Below are 18,652 nucleotides of genomic sequence, written 5' to 3'. Positions count from 1 at the left end.
GTATCAGCGAGCGTTTCCGTGGAGAGCGGACGAGTCGCAGATATCTGCTGAACTCACGTCATCCGTCGGGCCTCGTCCCGTCCTGCTGATCCGATCCGCTGGACGGATGTTCTGAACGGCGACACCAAGTCCGACTGCAACGAGTTTCACATTAAATATTTTAAACCACAAACTAAAGGCTGCCAGGTTTCCGTTTGTTCCTCAGTTTTACAGCTAACAAGAAATACATTTCAAAAGTGAAACTCATTATTTAGAATTATTACACAAAGCGAGTTTTTTAAGCCTTAAAAAAAGACTCAGAAGATCAGAACATTACATAAGTTTAATAAAAATTATATTTTAAACAAACATCATTTTTGAATTTAATAATTGGACGGGGCTCTTTTTGCAAATGTAGTGTGGCATGCAAAGGTCTCCTGGGTCAACAGGAAATCAGACCAAAAGAAATACTTCTGATGATCAGTTCCACCTTAATGATAGATTTTATTCTCACCTTATTGTTTGACAGTCGGCTGCTATGGTAACCAGGTGAGGAATGCAGTGTTTGTGGTCTTCACCTGGACCTTCACCAGGCTGATCAGCTTTAGATGTTTGTAAGAAAATTATCAACAAATTTTAAACTGATAAAATACTGAAAGAAAAATATACAAAATATTTAATATTAAAAACATTTTTATTATTTATTTTAATATATATTTATTTTAATGTCAAATAAACGCCGGACTTTTTTCTTTTTTACATATATGGTTTCCTTGCCTTTTTGTTGACATGTTTAAATTTAAATGTATTTTTATTATTTTTTTCTGGATGTTTCCTGCATCATCAACGCGCCATACCGCCCCCTGGTGGCCGAAGCGGCTCGTCGCGTTTTGTTTTACGGCACAGACTGCCTGTTTACGGCCATCCACCAACATGGCGGCAGCGGTGGATTCTCCGGAGAGCAGAGACAGTTCGGCACCGGGAGCGGAGGGAGGTTCGAGTCCGGGTCCGGTTCCAGATTCCCCTGTGTGTCTCATTGTGCTGGGCATGGCGGGGTCGGGAAAGACCACCTTTGTCCAGGTGAGGCAGCGCGTGACAGCTCCGCATCCACGCGTGAACCCCTCAGCAGGACAGGCTGGGTTTCATCTGGGCCGTGTTTCCGGCCGGTTCCTCCTGGGGACGGGTCCAGAATGAGAGAACAGGTCCAACAGGTTCGGGTTCTGCTCAGAGAGTCCCGTAGGACCCTGCGATGCTCTACTTCTGGTTGTCAGGTTCGGTTTGGTTCTGATGGTTCCGGCCTCAGTAGAAGAACTGCACTGAGTTCTGTAGAACCACCAGAACCTCAGCAGCTTTTACATTCTGCTCGTTTTCAGAACAGGTTCTGATCCAAACCAGCTGCTGATCAGCGCATTGGTTACCGGGTTGCCTGGTTACCGGGTTGCCTGGTTACCAGCCTGTGTTTGTCCCCGCAGAGACTGACGGCTCACCTCCACGCCCAGAACTCGCCTCCTTACGTCATCAACCTGGACCCGGCCGTGCACGAGGTTCCGTTTCCGGCCAACATCGGTGAGCTCTGGCTTCCGGTTCTGCCTGGTTCCGGTTCTGGACGGTGTCCCCTGTCCTCAGCCTGTCCTCTGTCCCTCAGACATCCGGGACACGGTGAACTACAAGGAGGTGATGAAGCAGTACGGACTGGGCCCGAATGGCGGCATCGTCACTGCGCTCAACCTGTTTGCCACGCGCTTCGACCAGGTGACCCGACGACCCGGTCCAGAGAACCCGGTTCTGCTATCACCTCTGATCAGACCTGGTTCGGTACAAGAACCTCTGATTGGACCTGGATCTGCTAATGAACGGGTTTCTGTGTTCTGGTGTCGTTCAGGTGATGCAGTTCATCGAAAAGAAACGTCAGAACCACCGGTCGGTACCAGCTGCTCCTGACCCAGTGTACCGGTTGTGTTTGGGTCCAGAACCTGAAGTTCTGCTGCTGATGTCTCCGCAGGTTCGTCCTGATCGACACACCGGGTCAGATCGAAGTCTTCACCTGGTCGGCGTCAGGAACCATCATCACAGAGGCTCTGGTGGGTTCTGGTTCTTTTGGGTCCTGGTTCTGGCCCGGTTCTGACCCGGAGCTGTTTGTGTTCTCCAGGCGTCTTCGTTTCCCTGCGTGGTCGTCTACGTGATGGACACGTCCCGCAGCGTCCACCCCGTCACCTTCATGTCCAACATGCTGTACGCCTGCAGGTACCGACCCGGTTCTGGTTCTAGAAAACACTCTGAGCTTTTAAGTTTAGAACCAGAACCAGACGTTCTGGGTCAGATTGTGCTGGAACATGTTGGAACTGAAACAGTCCTGATTAATCGATTATTGAAATAATCATCAGCTGATTTAGTGATTGATTGATCCTTAAAGCTGCAGTAACTTTTAGAAAAATGCTTGTAACATATTTGTTAAGCTATGAGACATAATCTGATAAAAGAAAATCAAACTCCTCTGCCTTCTGCCGGTTCTAACTGTAAACTACCAATCGGAGCCAGGATGCGCTGCCAATCAGCCTTTGTATCTGCTATTCAGACCCTACCCCATGCTCTGTCTCATAGACTGTGACAACATGCTGACTATTGATAAACATTTTTATAAAAGTTGCAAAGTTTTAGTTTAGACAAAAAGAATCAATCTAACCCATTTAATTTGAAAAGCCTTTTCATCAGTGAACTGTTCATCACTGTTCATCAGTGAACAAATCCAAATCTGTTGTTGGATTTAGGCAGTAAAATGTTAATACATATAAAAGGAGCTGAAGTGGTTGAATAAAAACATCTGCAGTTCCTCATGTGAACCAGCAGAGGGCGCTGCAGGACCAGATTAAACTCATTCCAGAACAGAGCGTGCTTTGGGTTCTGGTTCTGGATCAGATTGGGTTCTGGTGGTCTCTTCTCTCTCCCAGCATCCTCTATAAGACCAAGCTGCCCTTCATCGTGGCCATGAACAAGGTCAGTTGCTTCCTGGTTGTTGTTGTGACCTCCTGTCGACCCCATGTTGACCTTTGACCCCTGGCTGCAGACGGACATCATCGAGCACAGCTTCGCCGTGGAGTGGATGCAGGACTTTGAGGCCTTCCAGGACGCTCTGAACCAGGAGACGTCCTACGTCAGCAACCTGACCCGGTCCATGAGCCTGGTTCTGGACGAGTTCTACGCCAGTCTGAGGGTACGGACCGGACTGGAGCAGTCCCAGACCCAAATCCAGACCCGACCCAGACGGTCTGGTTTTTGCTTCCTTGGGCCTGACTGATGTTTGGGCTGTGTCGGCAGGTGGTGGGCGTTTCCGCGGTGACGGGAAATGGGCTGGACCAGCTATTCACTCAGGTGGAGGAGGCAGCCAAGGAGTACCACAGGTGAGTCAGAACCTGGTCAGAACCTACACAGGCCCAGTTGGTTCTAGTTCAGTTTGTTCTGGTCGGGGTCAGAGGTCGGGTTCTGATGGTCTCGTCTCCTCAGGGACTACCGGCCGGAGTACGAGCGTCTGCGGCAGCAGCTGGTGAGTTCTGGCTCCGGTTCTGCTCTGTCCCGCGTCTGGTTCTGGTTGTGAACAGTCCTCCTGTCCACCAGGTGGAAGCGCAGAGCAGGAAGCAGCAGGAGCAGCTGGAGCGCCTCAGGAAAGACCTGGGGGCGGTGGACATGTCTCCTGCCGCGTCCGCAGGTAGAGTACAGAACTTCCCCACAGGACGGCCCGGTTCTGGTCCGGTTCTAACACGCTTCTTCCTGTCGCAGAGGAAGCCAATGTCGCCGGGCCCAGCGACCTCATAATGACCCGCGGTAACCGTGACAACAGCGAGGAAGAGGCAGACGACATGGACGACATCGACTACTCCGGTGAGAAAACAGCGAGAGCTGAGTATTCCTAACGTTCCCGAACATTGCTAAACGTTACGAGGCGTTCCTAACGTTCCCTAACGTTGCTACACGTTACGAGGCGTTCCTAACGTTCCCTAACGTTGCTAAACGTTACGAGGCCTTCCTAACGTTCCCGAACGTTGCTAAACGTTACGAGGCGTTCCTAACGTTCCCCAACGTTGCTAAACGTTACGAGGCCTTCCTAACGTTCCCGAACGTTGCTAAACGTTACGAGGCCTTCCTAACGTTCCCCAACGATGCTACACGTTACGAGGCGTTCCTAACGTTCCCCAACGATGCTACACGTTACGAGGCGTTCCTAACGTTCCCCAACGTTGCTACACGTTACGAGGCCTTCCTAACGTTCCCGAACGTTGCTAAACGTTACGAGGCGTTCCTAACGTTCCCCAACGTTGCTAAACGTTACGAGGCGTTCCTAACGTTCCCCAACGTTGCTAAACGTTACGAGGCCTTCCTAACGTTCCCGAACGTTGCTAAACGTTACGAGGCGTTCCTAACGTTCCCCAACGTTGCTAAACGTTACGAGGCCTTCCTAACGTTCCCCAACGTTGCTAAACGTTACGAGGCCTTCCTAACGTTCCCGAACGTTGCTAAACGTTACGAGGCGTTCCTAACGTTCCCCAACGTTGCTAAACGTTACGAGGCGTTCCTAACGTTCCCCAACGTTGCTACACGTTACGAGGCCTTCCTAACGTTCCCAAAAGTGGCTGAATGTTGCTGAGCGATCCTAAATTTTCCGTGTTTCTGTCTGTAGCCACTGAGGAGAGCAAAGAGAGCGACGCCTTCGGGAATTTCCTCAAGGAGAGGAAGGAAGTGGTTCAGGTGCGGAACAGGAAGTGCGCCGCACCCGACGCGCCCTGACCGATGACATGGACGGATTTGGAGCAGCTGATTGGCTGCTTCATCACTGAGAGGAAAACAAAAGTTTTATTTTTATACCAACTTTGTGAAGGAACTTAAATAAAGCTCAGAGCTGCAGCCTGTGTCCAACATGGTGTAAATAATTTTTTTATAAACGGAGCCAAGCTCAGGTGGGACGTAAACACACACACACGCACACACACACGCATCATGTTCTGGGTTTCCATGGAGAAAACAGCAGACTGGTCTCACCTGCAGGATTCCCACAGTCTGGAATTCGCTTTAATTTTCCATAACAGAATATTTTTTATAAATGCTGTAAATGTGATTCGCCACATTAAAAGTTTCAACAGTTTTAGAACGGAACAGTTCTGACCACCTGGTTGATTCACACAGACACTTTGATCAAACATAACATTTTAAAAAATACTAGATTCCCATTTATTATTTGCACTCATTAATTTTAGTGACTAGAATCACAATTATTGTCTCGATTTTACTCAAAAGCAAATCTTGCATCCCAAATTAAAACTAAACGCAGGAACTGTGGGCTGCAATGTTCTGCTCCGTCTCTCTATACAATTCAATAAAATTGTAATATTTTGTGTTAATTATGGAGGACATAAAATATAAAAGGCACAAAGTTTTTAAAAATGCTTTCCTTGTGGGCCACATGCTTTACTGATTTTGTCCCTTATTGTAAAAGGTTTTGACACCGTGTTGCAGTGGATGATCCGATTTAAGACAGAAAACTCTTACCTGAGTGAAGGTGGGGGACCTTCTTCAAATTAGACAAAATTGGTGTCAAACGTTTGTGCTACATTTGTGCTATCAGCTATCATTTTAAAGATATTAAGAGGGCTGGTTGACCTTTGATGACCTCTAAAACATTTCTTAATATCTTTAAAATGATAGCAGCACAAATGAAAATCTTTGCTGCACAAACCAGCACAAATGTAGCCGAGTTGATTGACACTCATTTCGTCTGATTTGAAGAAGGTGGGGGGCTGGTTGACCTTTGATGACCTCTAAAAACATTTCTTTATATCTTTAAAATGATAGCGGCACAAACGAAATTTTTTGCTGCACAAACGTAGCACAAACGTTTGACACCAATTTTGTCTAATTTGAAGAAAGTGGGGGGGCCAACTTCACTCAGGTAAAACTCTACTTCTGTCTGGATGTTTTCTGCAGTTTGAATTTCTTCTCTTCGTGCTGGCAGCTGTGCAGCGTGGAGGCGTGCGCGCTGCGTGCGCGGTGTGTGCTGAGTGCAGTGAGTCAGCGGCTCGCCTCCGCCATGCTGCCGGATCTCAGCGCGGCGCGTGGGCGCCGATGGCACGACAGATGGCCGCAGGCGGACCGGCTGCTTTCATTCAGAGCTTCAGCATGAATGGAGGAGGAATGGGAGGTTCTGGATCAGAACCTCAGGCCCACTCCTGCAGGAACAGCCCGAGCATTAAGCCTCATTAAATCCTCCTGAGAGAACGAGCCAAACTGCACACTGAAGAACCAGTTTAACCAGAACCTCCAGTCCTGGTGGGTCAGTGTTCTGGATCCAGCCGGCTGTATCGGATCTCTTTGCTGGGATGCAGCACCAACTCTCAGGCGGTTCTGATCAATAACTGATCCAATAAATCAGCCTCACTGTGTTGATGCTCCTTCACTAAACAATCTGCATATTTTGCTGCATTAAAAATATCACTGCAATATTTTAGATTTATTTCATGTTCCCTGTTTAAAACAGGAATCTATCGTTCTTCATCCTGGGACGCCCAACCTGCTGTACATTTATTTTTATGTATAATATTTCACAATAAACGAGGCCTATTACTACATAAAACATAAGTTTAAATAAAAAGTGATACCCTGATAATACCACTATCACAAACGTAACATTTAATATAACCTACAGATATTTGCTGTGGAAATACATGATTTTAAGTTCATGTTAACCTGTTTTGAAAGACGACGCTTTGAATAATTAAACAAAACGTCCCCACATTGAAGACCTCTGCTTCTTAACAGTTTTGCACAAAACGGGAACAAAAAAGTTTATATTTAATCAAATTAGCATTAAAGGGACGTTAAAATAAAAGAACAAATAACTGAATAGTTAAAAATCCCAAAATCATGAATTTTTGTTTATTATGCAATTTATTTAATTTTCCTTTGGGATCAATAAAGTATTTTTGATTTTAATTAATTAATTAATTAATTAATTAAGCAAATTGGTAATTGCTTTAATAAATACAAATAAAATGTGTGAGCAGAAACATTTCTACCCTGACCTGCAGTCAGGTGAGCAAGTGCAGCTGCAGCGCCGCGCAGCGACCAGCAGGGGCGCTGTGGAGGCGCTGTGGGAGGTTTTATCCGTGGAAGGAGAGTGAGTCACCGGCTGTTTTCAGCCCACGCGGCCGGCGGCGGCCTCCGCTCAGCGGTGGGCCGCGAACACGACCAGAACCACGGAGCGTCACGACACTAACAGAACCTCCAGAACCACGGAACCAGAGGGAGCTGCTGCCTGGTTCTGGTTCTGAACCTGATCAGAACCGGTCTGCTGTATGGTTCTGGATCAGAACCTGATCAGAACCGGTCTGTTGCCTGGTTCTGATCCCGGTGATGTGGACTGAACCTCCAGAACCAATGACATTACTGCTCTGAGCAAAGAGGTGACCTCATACTCGATGACATCATCTTACCAACAGAGATGATGATGTCATCCTTCCCAGATGTTCAGTCAGAACCAGAACCAGAACCCTCCCCCTCTGCAGCAGGATCACCGATATGTGTGTGTGTGTGTGTTGATGCTGCATCCTGAACCTCATTTCGCTTTCGGCTCACACACAGGGGGCGGGGCTTAGTGTGCTCTCTGCTGATTGGCTGGAGGTGACCTCATTGTTGCTGGTCCTCACTCAGCTCCATTACATCATGGCCAGCTGCTGCAGTGCATCATGGGAGCTGCAGTCCATCAGGGTTGATAAGCAGCTCTCCAACCCAGCGGGATTCTGTTAGGGGTTTAGAGGTCAAAGGTCATGACTGAATGCTGATTATTATATAAATGGAAGTGACAGTAACAGAATAACAACCATAGACAGTGAAATAAACATAAATAGGAGGAATATGTGTGAATGAGACTGATCTGTATTATCCGTCCATATTTTCTCTAATGTCTCCATTTCTGTTGAGACGATAAAAATTTATTTTAATTTATGGAAAGCAACAGTGATCAAACTTCTGTACAGAAATGAATGAGGATTGGGTTTATGGTAACTTTGGAAACAACATTAGCATTTTTGTTAGATACACTGAACAAAAATCTAAAGGCCTCATGTCAGATGTTGTTGCCATGTGGAGTTAACAACTGTAAATGAGCATTGCTGACATTTTTTTCTACAAAAGTAATATTTCTCTTGAACTGTGTATAATATTTAATCCAACTTCCTGTCAGTGAGCGTTACTCAGTGAGTTGTTGTTTTACTCGGTGCATTGTGGGACATGTCCACTGGGTGGTCAGACAAAATGAGCAACAGCTGGACAATCCTTGGCCTGGACAATAAAAGGCCCCAAAATATCAGAAGTCATAAAGCCTCAGATGTTATGTTGGAGCCGTTGGCATGTTGGATGCAGGACGCCGTACCGACGGTCCGATAATGGTCCGTTATCGGACCGTTGGCCCTTTAAGAGTTGGTTTCCAACAGACTGCAGATCCTCCTCATCCTCGTCTGACCGCTCAGCACCAGACGGCCACGTCGGCTCGTCCGTCTGAGGATCGGCTCAGACCAGCGACACTCAGCTGATGAGACTATTGGTCTGAACAACAGACGCATCAAACCTCAGACTGTCTGTAACCGCCTACGGGAAGCCAACTGGGTCAGAATCAGATTCCTCAGCCTGACCCCGATCAGGACTGTCGATCCGCTACAAACGGCCGAACCACGATGTCATCGATGCCGACATTGCATGTCTGCTGTATGGTTCTGGATCAGAACCGGTCAGTCATGTTACTGGCATTACATGTCAGTAATTACTTCATGTCAGTAATTACTGACATGTAATGTCAGACGCCGGGCGCAGGTGACATGTAATTACATGTCAGTAATTACATGTAATTACATGTCAGTAATTGCGTGATCCAAATGTTCATATATATTGAAGTTAAGAGTTTTCAAGTTAAATAAACAGCATTAGCTCACCTTCCTTCAGATCCTGTTAAAATGTATTTGTCTATCAAAGGCAACTGGTTTCCTTTGATAGAAGAAAAGACTCTGTGGCTTCAGTATTGGATCAGTGTAGCAGCCGTTCATCGGACCTGCATGGCTACATTAATGAAATAAGAGAGTTGATTTAATAGTTTAGCTAACGTTAGCTGCTGTAGCAGAAATGCTGTGTGTGACTGTGTGTGTGTGTGTGTGTGACGGGTGTGTGTGGCTCTATGTGTGTGTGACGTGGTGTGTGATGAGGTGTGTGTGGCTGTGTGTGTGTGTGTGAGTAACGCTTCATTCTCAGCTTTAATTTTAGCGCTGACATTTACTCAGAAGCCAGAAGACTGGATCAGAACTAGAACAGGTCAGAACCAGAACGGATCGGCACCGGAGCGGATCAGAACCTCATGTTCCCCTCGTGTCTCAGCTCAGATCTAAACCCAGTCAGAACCAGTTTCCTGGTTTGGGTCGGGTTTTAGAGAAACGTTCTGTCTGTAAAGTTCTGTTGAATCCATAACTGGTTCTGGACCAAACCAGAATCTGAGCAGCTGCTGAGGTTCAGATCAGCTGCTGGTTCTGAACAGAACTTGACCCGATCCATTTAAAGCTGTGATAATCATCATCATGACCAAACATCTGGTTCTGGTTCTGGATCCAGATTCTGTTTGCTCCATCCAGAACTTTTCTCCTCTGTTTCCAGTTTCTGATGAAGAGTTTTCCCTTAGTGATGAAGATGAACCCACACATCCTCCTCCTCACTCTGCTGCTCTGGACCAATCCCAGCACAGCATCTCAGCCGTCCAATCAGAGCGCTGCGTGGTGATGTCATGCGGCTGCTGTGGAGCTGATGCTGCTGAGCTGCAGAGCAGAGCAGAGAGCAGAGCGGCGAGGCTGCAGGTCAGTTCCTCACAACAACTCTTCTTCTTCACTCTTCCTTCCTTCCTTCCTTCCTTCTCTTGTTCTCTCCGTTCTTCTTTCTGCCATTTCCCTCTGAACTCCTTCTGCAGGTGATGCGTTAAAACAATGACAACATAGCTCTCATCAGCACATTTCTTCTGTCTGTTTCTGTAATTTTCTGCTCTGAAAATGTTTCTGTGTTGGTTCTGCTGACTGGTGCTGGTTTCACTGGTTTCACTGGGAATGTGGAGGATTTCCCGCAGCTGCACTTAATGCTGCGCGTCTTCATGCGATGAAGGAGTGATGCAGGAAACCCTCTGGTTCTGGACGTTCTGCTGGTTCTGCAGCTTCACCTGCAGGTTCAGAACCGGTCCCAGTCAGAACCGGCCAGTCCGGGTCAGAATCAGAACATCTGGGATATCTAAGGTGCTGAAGATTCTGGAGGTCCGAATGACTCAGACGAGTTAAAAAAGCTTCAGAGAAAAGAACCAGAAAAGGTTCTGATCCAATCAGAACCAACAGAACTTCCAGCTGGATGCAGAAAAAACAGGAACATTTAGATGAACTCGGGGCAGTCCAGTTTGGACCCAGAGTTCTGGAGGTTCTGTTTCAATTCTGGTTTTAGTTCTGGTTCTGAACCTGGTTCTGGATCTTGTGCGTCTCTGCTGCAGCAGGGAGCCTTGTGGAGGTTCTGTTGTGGTTCTGACCCGTTTGTCTCGTCCTCAGGAACAGATTCTACCTCACCACAGTGTCTTTGCCGGAGAACAGCAGGAACATGACCCTGACAGGTGAGCAGGTTCTCCAGCCCGGCCCGGCCCGGCCCGGCCCGTTTCATCTCCTTCATTCTGCCTTCTGTTCTCCTCCATGTTCAGCGTACAGAGAGAAGATGCGAGAGCTCCCCCTGGTGTCCATCTTCTGCTCCTGCATCCTGCCTCAACCCAGGGAGCAGACGGCCAACAAGCAGGAAGGTCAGCAGCATCCTTACTTCTGTTAGGGTCCAGAACCAGAACCAGAACCGGCTGGTTTCAGGTTCTCACAGCTGAGACATTACTGTCAGTTAAATTAATGTTTACGTAGCTCTAATCGGAGATCAGGTCCAGTTTCCTCCAGCAGAGTTCGGTCCAGGCTCAGGTCCGCTCTCTAATCCGGATCAGAACATCTGGGCAGGAGTTTGCAAAGATACAGAGTTAAAATAAACTACAATAATTTGGGTTATTTAGCCTGTAATAAGAGAAAATCATGATGTTTCATTTTTCATAGCCATGCCTACATCAGGTTATTCATTCATTCATTTATAAATGTCACAGTTTCAAACCAAAGCTTTAGTTAGTCAGGTCATTATTTAGCTTGGAATTAAATATTTAGCTGCAATTTAAATATTTATCTTTCTAAATAAGCAACATTTACCTCCATTTATATTGAACCTAAATATGTAGCTCTAAGTTAAATATTTAGGCTGGAGCTAAATATTTAATTTAGAAACTACATATTTCAGTAATTTAACTAATTAGTTAGCAGGGAAACATTTAGCTCCTCTCCTGCACAACATCTAATATTTAGCTCAGAGTTAGCTAACTATTAAGCTAACTCTGAGGTAAATATTTTGCTTTGTAGATTGATAGTTAGTTTTAAACTTCTATGTTTAAAGGAATAAGATGGTGAAAATATAACTTTTAAACCTCATTTTGTTGCTCTAATAACAGGCTAAATAACCTAAATCACTGTTGTTAATTTTTGACAGTAGCCCATCTGACTGGACCCGTCCTTCTCTTCCGGTTTGGACTCTTAACAGCTAAAATTATGTTTTTCAATATAGATACAATAACAAATGCAGGTTTGTCATCATATCGACCAGAGAGGTTCTGAATCTTAAAGCTAGCGGTCTTCTTGCAGGCGTGGTGGACCTGAACCTGTGCAACATCCGGGACATGGAGGTCATTGAGCTGAGCAAGCGCGCGAGCGGCCAGGCCTTCGAGGTCATCCTGAAGCCGCCGACCTTCGATGGTGCCCCGGAGCTGAGGGCCACCACGCCGCCCCGCCAGAAGCCGTCGCTGGCGGAGATCCAGAAGAAGCTGGACGCCGCGCAGGAGAGGCGGAAGGTGAGTGGAGGCCGGGCCAAGTTCACGGTGATCAAACCTCAGCCTCACTGCTCTCTGGCGCTCTCTAGTGTCAGGAGGCGGAGCTGCTGAAGCACCTGGCCGAGAGGAGGGAGCACGAGCGCGAAGTGGCGCAGAAAGCTTTGACCAAGGACCGCCAGGAGCAGCGCGTCAACGCCAAGCCGCTGCAGATGCACCTGAACGCCACACAGGAGGAGGTGAGGACCTGACCCGCCTTAACCTCTGACCTCACCTGCTGACCCTTTCCCCCTCATCCTTGGACTGACCTGAGCCTCTGACCTCCCGTCAGACGGACGTCTGTCTCTAACGAATTGTTTCCGTCTGTCTGCCTTCCAGGACAAGCACAGTGTGGAGGTGAGGATGAGGATGAGGAGGCAGCCATGATGGATTCTGGGTGGGCGGAGTCAAACCAAGCCCTCTGACCCAAACCATCAGGGTTTATGGGCTCCAGAAGAAATCGGCCATCTTTGAGTCCATTTCATTCTGATCAAATCAATACTGACGCTAGAAACTGAATTCAATAGTTTTTCCTTAACAGAGAAGAAACCAATTAGATGTTTACTGGTTTTGGCTTAAAATATATATTTTAACCAATTCTTGTTGGGCCCAGACTGGTACCAGGTCCGAGTTCTGGAGGTGGATCGGATAAACTGTTCAGTTTCTGCTGACTGAAAACCCTGATGTAAAACACAACTCTAGCCCAGGGGTCCCCAAACTGGAGCGGGGTCCACTGGAGAGTCAAGAAAGGATTTTCAGAATCATGTGACCCCCTGAGGCGTATGGAAGGCCAGAAGAGGCGAAATAACTCAGTAAATAATGTAAATAGTGGACCTTTTAATTATTGTTATGAAATTTATTTAAAATGTATGTAATTATTTGACTATTTTTAAATAAATGGAGAGAAATAATCATGTATTTTCAGGGGGTCACCAGTTGGAGGTCAGCAGTCTGAGATTGTTATTAGTGGGGTGAAAAGTTTGGGGAATCAATCAGACGACAGCGTCTGAGTTCTGATAAGTTGCTAGTTCACAGTTTATTGACTGGAAGGACTTCAGTTTCCAGGGAGTGTGAGATACCAGACGACGTAGAAATGTCCGGAGGAGGATGGTCTGGGTCGAGGTCAGGTTAAGGCTCAGTGGATCTCTGAGCATGAGATCATTTTGATGTGTGTTTATTGTTTAAGACAGTCTACTTTCTCTCTACATCAGGGTCTCACTCTTGGTCAGTCTGGTTTGGGTCAAACTGGTTTGCTTCTGTTTGGGCTGGTTCTGGTTGAGGCCGTCGGGTCCACCGTCATCTTGATGTGTGTGTAGTTGTTGCGTTGCCGCTCACCGCCTCCCTCTGCTCTCTGCCTCAGGTGTCATGATGGCCTGATCACAACACAAGCTGAATCTTATCCAGAAGCCGATTTTGAGGGCTGATTGAGGAGCTGGGAGACTGGAGCTGCTCTGACTGGGAGGACTGGGAGCAGAACCAGTGGAGGACATGGAGGACTGAGGGACATTTGTCTCCTCCACCAGGACCCTCGTTTTCAAACAAACGCTGCAGATTCAGTCATCGCTGGACAGTTTCCTGTGGCTTTACTGTGCTTTGTTGCCATGCCAACGGTGCCAATGTCTTCATGTGTGAGTGTGACTGTACATGCACCAACCAGAACCCACCCCGGCTGAAACGGATCAGCAGGGTTCTGTCTGAAACTGGAGCTGGACCACATCGACCCGAGCTCAGATACTGAGTCAGACTGCGCCCCCTGCTGGACAGTTTGGACATTTTACTGTGATGTGGTTCCTTGGTGACATCTAGTGGCGCCTCTGAGAACAGCAGAAAATCAGGAACCCTGCTGCTAGAACCACAAGATCTGTACAGGCCCAGTTCTGTTTGAGAACCAGAACCAAGCAGAACCAGTTGGACCATTCTGGTCAGGAGGAAAACCTGCAGGAGAAAAGACGGCGATCCAAACGGCTTACAGACCAGAACCACCTTGTTCCAAGTTATTGTCAGCAAGTGCAACTGAAACCAAACGGCTTTCAGAACCAAGAATTAGAGTCCAATTCCTGCCTTCAGGACCGAGATACCAGTAGAACCAGAACCGGGCCCCAAACAGCCTGACGTAGAGTCAAAGGTTCTGGCCCGGTTTCAGTTCTGGTCCCAACAGAGAGAGGAGAACATGTTGAGCTGCAGGTAGAGGAACTCCTTCCTGATGTGGACCAATCAGGAGACACCACCTGAGTTCTGATTGGCTAGGACTGAAGTTCAGAACAGAACTATCAGAACTGTTCTGCTCTGCTGGTACCGCCTAAAGAACGCCAACCCGAACCGACCCGAAAGTCAGACCTGGAGGTGGTTCTGACCCAGATTCAGATTAAATCAGATAAACTCGGGACCAACAAGTCCAGACAGGTAGAAAAACCTGAGAGACTGAGATGAGAACCAAGACAGAGAGGCCCGGGTCGGTGGCCTGGGTCGGTGCCATCCAGCTTTATTTCTTCAGATTCTGTTGAAATTGTCTGACTATAACTGAAAACACCCTGATACGGATAATGATGGATGGATGATGGATGGATGATGGATGGATGGATGCAGCTGCTCTTATCCATTGGCCTAGTTAAAGGACATGTTGTACAGAAATCTATTTTAAAGAATAAAGAAGCAGGATCATTCAGTGTCTGAACTTTATTGATCTGGATAATAAATACATCAGTAATAATAATAAATATCTGCTGAAGGTCACAAACTATTAAATAAAACTTAAATAAGCACCAACGAGGCGGGACGCCTCCTGACGCCAGACTTAGTGGTCAGTTTATACAATTTGATGCAAAACTTCAGAGAAGCCAGCGACTCAGAACCAGAGATGCTGGACCTGGTTCTGGACCCGGTTTCACTCCTGGACATGGACCATGTGCCGGACGCAGGTGCAGCCCACGGGGACGTTGCGGGTTTCCAGGCGGTAGTGGTAGCTATGCTCCGCCCCCTCCGTCCTGACCCGCTTCAGAACCATCACCTGGTACCAGATGGGCCGGGACTGCAGGTTCTGGTCCTCCTTCCCCTCCAGGTCCAGGCAGCCCTTCAGCAGGCAGCGCGCCTCCGACAGCGTGGGCGGGAACAGAGACTCGTCATGGGACGTACTGCGGACAGAGACGGGTGGGTCAGAACAGAAACTCAGTGGGACCTGGCAGGACCCGGCGGCCGTGTACTCACTTGTAGGTCCAGGGCGAGATGGAGGCGTTGTGCAGCGGCCGCGGGTTCCTGCTGGGCAGCAGCAGGGCCGGGTCCAGTTGCAGAGACACGGTTTGCTCCACTGAGCCGTCGGAGCGTTTCCTGGGGTGCTTCGACGCTGCCTCCGCTATCATCAACATTGTTACCATGACAATGGCACCGATGACCTGAGGAGGAGGGGGTCGACCTTCGTTAGCCAGTCAGCAGAGAATGAATCGTCTCCATGGTTACAGCAGGAAGTTCTTGACATCATATCCCATAATAATAATAAAAAATCTCCATGGCGATGCAGGAGCGACTAAAACCTCCTGCTGGCGAGGAGCGGCTTCAGTCAGAGGCTTCCTCAGAGCCGCTGCGACACAGACCTCTGCAGCAGCTCTCTGAGGCCCAGAATTATTTAATTTCATTTTAAAGTATTTTTGAATCCAACAAAACGCTTCAGAACCGGTTCTGCTCACTAACCGGACCAGGCCCAGAGGTCCGACAAAGAAAACAGAAATAAAGGTCAATAAATCAGAGGCTGACTGGACCCTACTGAGCCAATCAGAACCATGTACCGGGTCTGCTTCAGATGAAGACAAACCATCATCATCAGAACCGGACTGGCTTACAGCTGATCGCATCAGAACTCATCAGAACTTTCCTCACCGTCACTCTGGAGCTGTTAGCTGCTGGAAACATGCTGGTTCTGTTTGTCTCTGATTGGTCCGGTTCTGTTCTGCTGGGTTCCCAGGGCTCAGCTGGAGGTCAGGCTGGAGATGTGCGTCTGCGGCGTCCTGCCCGGTTCTGATGGTCCGGTGTAAACAGCCGGGTGTTTTATGCGCCTCGCTGTGATGTCACCACCTGAGAGCGTTTGATCCTCCTCTGTAAACCGCAGCGACCCGGCTGACGAGGCCCGCGGGCCGACCCAGTTTCAGGCGCTCCTCAGGATGAAACGTTGAGCTTCGAACCTGGCTGCAGATTTTCTAGGTCACGCTCTGCAGAGGCAACCAGGAAATGAGGCGAAGCGTCGGCGCGGCTCAGCCTCCTGAGACGCTTCAAAGATCCAATTTATCACGAAAACCACAAAAACCAATCAATCAACCATCAATCAATCAATCAACCAGTCTGACTCTAGATGCTTTTCCTGCTGCAGCTCATCCTGCACCATCACAGTCAGTTTTAAGCCCAGACTTTAACTAGGCCCCTCCTCCATTATGAACATTATGTTTCCATCTAATTATCAGGAAACCTTAAACTTTTAACGTCTAAAATGTTACAAAAAAAGCAAATGAGCCGTTTTTCCATGTGGCTAACTAGCATGTAGCACACGCCTCAAAGATGGAGTCAATCTATTCTCTCTGCTGCAGCGTCGATTCTTTTTTCAGAACCTCAGGCGAACCAAAAACTTTGTTATTGTGAAACAGAGGAAGTTATTTCTAATGCAAAACCTCAAAATGTGCATAAAAGCGTCAGAGGAAACACTGCGGCTTCAGCCGGTTCTGTTTAATAGCGCTCCTGGTTCTGAGTCAGCGTGCAGCGATCAGGACCGGCAGGACAGGAAGTGATGTCAGCTAGGCTACACCGGGACGCTAATCTGAACTCGACCTGCAGGATCAGAACCGCAGGCGAACCGGACCCACAGCCAGCAGAAACCGCTGAGTCGGGCGTTTTCTCTACTGCAAGAACAGAAAATACCATCAGGAACCAACCAACAGAGCCAATAGCACAATGTAGATAAAGTAGGGGTGTGCCGATCGATCGGCAGCGATTTCTTTAATTTTGGGAGATCAGTGATGAGCTGATACTTCCATGTCACCTGATCACAGGTCTAACAGTCGGCCTCCTCCTGTGAGGTTTCCTGCTAGCCCCGCCCACCAGCTCATGTCTGCCCCCCCCACTGTTACCAGCTCACACACTTTCTTGCTTTAGTCAGTAAAATGTCAGGCAAAAATAATTGGTATGAGCCAAAATCAGGACCGGTAGCTCAGGCTTTTTAACGATCGGTGCAGCTAAGGAGTAAAACAAGGTGAGCTGAAAGCTGCAGGTAACACAGCTGGAGAGCAGTAGGAGAAAATGTCACAGAAAAGATTTAACAGCAAACTGTGGAGTCCAGGCCCGGTTCTGGTTCTGCTGCTGCAGGACGGACATGTCCCCCTGTCTGTTTCTTTTAGGGCTGTTGTAAACGAATATTTTAGTAATTGAGTAATTGGATAAAAAATTATAAAATAAAATATTAGTAAATCTGGCACCGATGTTACTATCGGGTATCAATATCAGTCCTAACAATTACTTTCCTGTAGTTTATAAAACTAACCTGTCTTGACAAGACGAAGGAGATGATCGTGGACTTCAGGAAGAACCGGCCCAGCCACGCTCCACTGCTCATCAACAGCTCGGCTGTGGAGGTGGTCAGCAGCACCAAATTCCTGGGGGTGCACATCACTAACGACCTCACCTGGACTGTGAACACCACGTCTCTGGTCAAGAGGGCACAGAAACGTTTGTATTTCCTGCGGAGGATGAGAAGAGCACACCTGCCCCCGCCCATCCTCAAGACGTTCTACAGAAGCACCATAGAGAGCATTCTGACCAGCTGCCTCTCTGTGTGGTGTGGAGGCTGCAGCGCCTCCGACTGGAAGAACGTGAGGAGAGTGGTGCGGACAGCGGAGAGGATCATCGGGGCCCCCCTTCCCTCCATTCAGGACATTTCATCCCAGCGCTGCGTGTCCCGAGGCCGAAACATCGTCAGTGACCCCTCACACCCCCACCATGGACTGTTCTCCCTGCTGCCCTCTGGAAAGAGGTTCTGCAGCATCCGGTGCAGGTCCACCAGGTTCTGAAACAGCTTTTTCCCACTTGCCATCAGACTGCTGAACTCTTAACTGGACTGCACTTAAAAACTGGTCTCCACTTCATACCTTGCACATGTACAGAGCTAAATAACTTCTATTTTACTGTCAGTCCTGCACTTTATATTTTATATTTAGATTTATATTCATATTTTATACTGTATTTTATTTTATTCTGGAGTAACCTCACAACATTGGAAGCTCAAAACATTGTCCTGAGCCGTATGCAATGAAATTTGGTTCTGTATTCACCCTGTGCATGAAAATGACAATAAAGTCAGTCTAAGTCTCTAAGTCTAAGTCTAAGTCTAACAATAACAGCTCAATTTCTACGTTAACCAGAAGAAAAGTTATACAAAGATCTGAAATTATATTCAATTTAATAATAAAGAGTCTCACAGATTCGCTTATAAAAATGTCTATGCTCCAGCTTTTAGTTTATGTTTTTATCTCCAGTCACTTTAATAGATGAATCGTCACGGTGACCGAAATAATTAAACATAAACTAAAGAAGCTTCGAGGCAGGTCCGTCTTCCTTGAGCAATTTTAATAATCGAGGAACTGGAATCATTCGAGGAATCGTTTCAGCCTGACTCTCTCTCTCTCTCTCCATTTCTCTCTCTATCTC

At 47.5% G+C, this 18,652-nt stretch overlaps 3 protein-coding genes across 5 annotated transcripts; 2 read left to right on the top strand and 1 right to left on the bottom strand.

Moving 5' to 3' along the window:
- The first annotated feature begins 912 nt into the window (after positions 1 to 912).
- gpn1 (GPN-loop GTPase 1) lies at positions 913 to 4,887 on the top strand. The gene is made up of 13 exons (XM_028015962.1): positions 913 to 1,059; positions 1,452 to 1,545; positions 1,625 to 1,731; positions 1,862 to 1,899; positions 1,982 to 2,060; positions 2,129 to 2,223; positions 2,928 to 2,973; positions 3,044 to 3,190; positions 3,295 to 3,377; positions 3,481 to 3,520; positions 3,592 to 3,682; positions 3,754 to 3,855; positions 4,652 to 4,887. Exons 1-13 carry the CDS (start codon positions 913 to 915, stop codon positions 4,756 to 4,758), a joined length of 1,176 nt encoding a protein of 391 aa, XP_027871763.1. The 3' UTR covers positions 4,759 to 4,887.
- Positions 4,888 to 9,729: 4,842 nt separating this feature from the next.
- On the top strand, positions 9,730 to 14,634 carry LOC114143689 (stathmin-4-like). Of its 3 annotated transcripts, none has more exons than XM_028015979.1 (7): positions 9,730 to 9,857; positions 10,584 to 10,645; positions 10,730 to 10,825; positions 11,751 to 11,956; positions 12,025 to 12,171; positions 12,311 to 12,792; positions 13,332 to 14,634. In XM_028015979.1, the coding sequence occupies exons 1-6, from the start codon at positions 9,808 to 9,810 to the stop codon at positions 12,356 to 12,358; spliced, it is 609 nt and encodes a 202-aa protein (XP_027871780.1). In that variant the 5' UTR covers positions 9,730 to 9,807; the 3' UTR covers positions 12,359 to 12,792; positions 13,332 to 14,634. The 3 variants fall into 3 exon arrangements, with proteins under 3 accessions (XP_027871780.1, XP_027871781.1, XP_027871782.1); XM_028015980.1 differs by having other exon boundaries at positions 9,733 to 9,857; positions 12,311 to 12,328; XM_028015981.1 differs by lacking the exon at positions 9,730 to 9,857 and adding an exon at positions 9,944 to 9,967.
- il17a/f1 (interleukin 17a/f1) lies at positions 14,633 to 17,565 on the bottom strand. The gene is made up of 3 exons (XM_028015987.1): positions 15,842 to 17,565; positions 15,176 to 15,360; positions 14,633 to 15,102 (listed from the first exon to the last, which is right to left on the bottom strand). The coding sequence occupies exons 1-3, from the start codon at positions 15,872 to 15,874 to the stop codon at positions 14,856 to 14,858; spliced, it is 465 nt and encodes a 154-aa protein (XP_027871788.1). The 5' UTR covers positions 15,875 to 17,565; the 3' UTR covers positions 14,633 to 14,855.
- Positions 17,566 to 18,652: the final 1,087 nt, after the last annotated feature.

Source organism: Xiphophorus couchianus, chromosome 4, assembly GCF_001444195.1.
Source record: "Xiphophorus couchianus chromosome 4, X_couchianus-1.0, whole genome shotgun sequence".
NCBI lineage: Eukaryota > Metazoa > Chordata > Actinopteri > Cyprinodontiformes > Poeciliidae > Xiphophorus > Xiphophorus couchianus.
The sequence above is the reverse complement of the archived record's forward strand: the minus strand, read 5'-3'. Positions and strand labels throughout refer to the sequence as shown.

Bases quoted from the DNA above. Each gene is read 5' to 3' on its own strand.
- LOC114143689 (XM_028015979.1), top strand. From the start codon at position 9,808: ATGCTGCTGAGCTGCAGAGCAGAGCAGAGAGCAGAGCGGCGAGGCTGC. The intron at 11,957-12,024 runs GTGAGTGGAGGC...GGCGCTCTCTAG, and splicing joins CCGCGCAGGAGAGGCGGAAG to TGTCAGGAGGCGGAGCTGCT. The intron at 12,172-12,310 runs GTGAGGACCTGA...TCTGCCTTCCAG, and splicing joins TGAACGCCACACAGGAGGAG to GACAAGCACAGTGTGGAGGT.
- il17a/f1 (XM_028015987.1), bottom strand. From the start codon at position 15,874: ATGTTTCCAGCAGCTAACAGCTCCAGAGTGACG. The intron at 15,361-15,841 runs GTGAGGAAAGTT...CCTCCTCCTCAG, and splicing joins CTAACAGCTCCAGAGTGACG to GTCATCGGTGCCATTGTCAT. The intron at 15,103-15,175 runs GTGAGTACACGG...CTCTGTCCGCAG, and splicing joins ATCTCGCCCTGGACCTACAA to TACGTCCCATGACGAGTCTC.
- gpn1 (XM_028015962.1), top strand. From the start codon at position 913: ATGGCGGCAGCGGTGGATTCTCCGGAGAGCAGAGACAGTTCGGCACCG. The intron at 1,546-1,624 runs GTGAGCTCTGGC...TCTGTCCCTCAG, and splicing joins TCCGTTTCCGGCCAACATCG to ACATCCGGGACACGGTGAAC. The intron at 3,521-3,591 runs GTGAGTTCTGGC...CCTGTCCACCAG, and splicing joins AGCGTCTGCGGCAGCAGCTG to GTGGAAGCGCAGAGCAGGAA.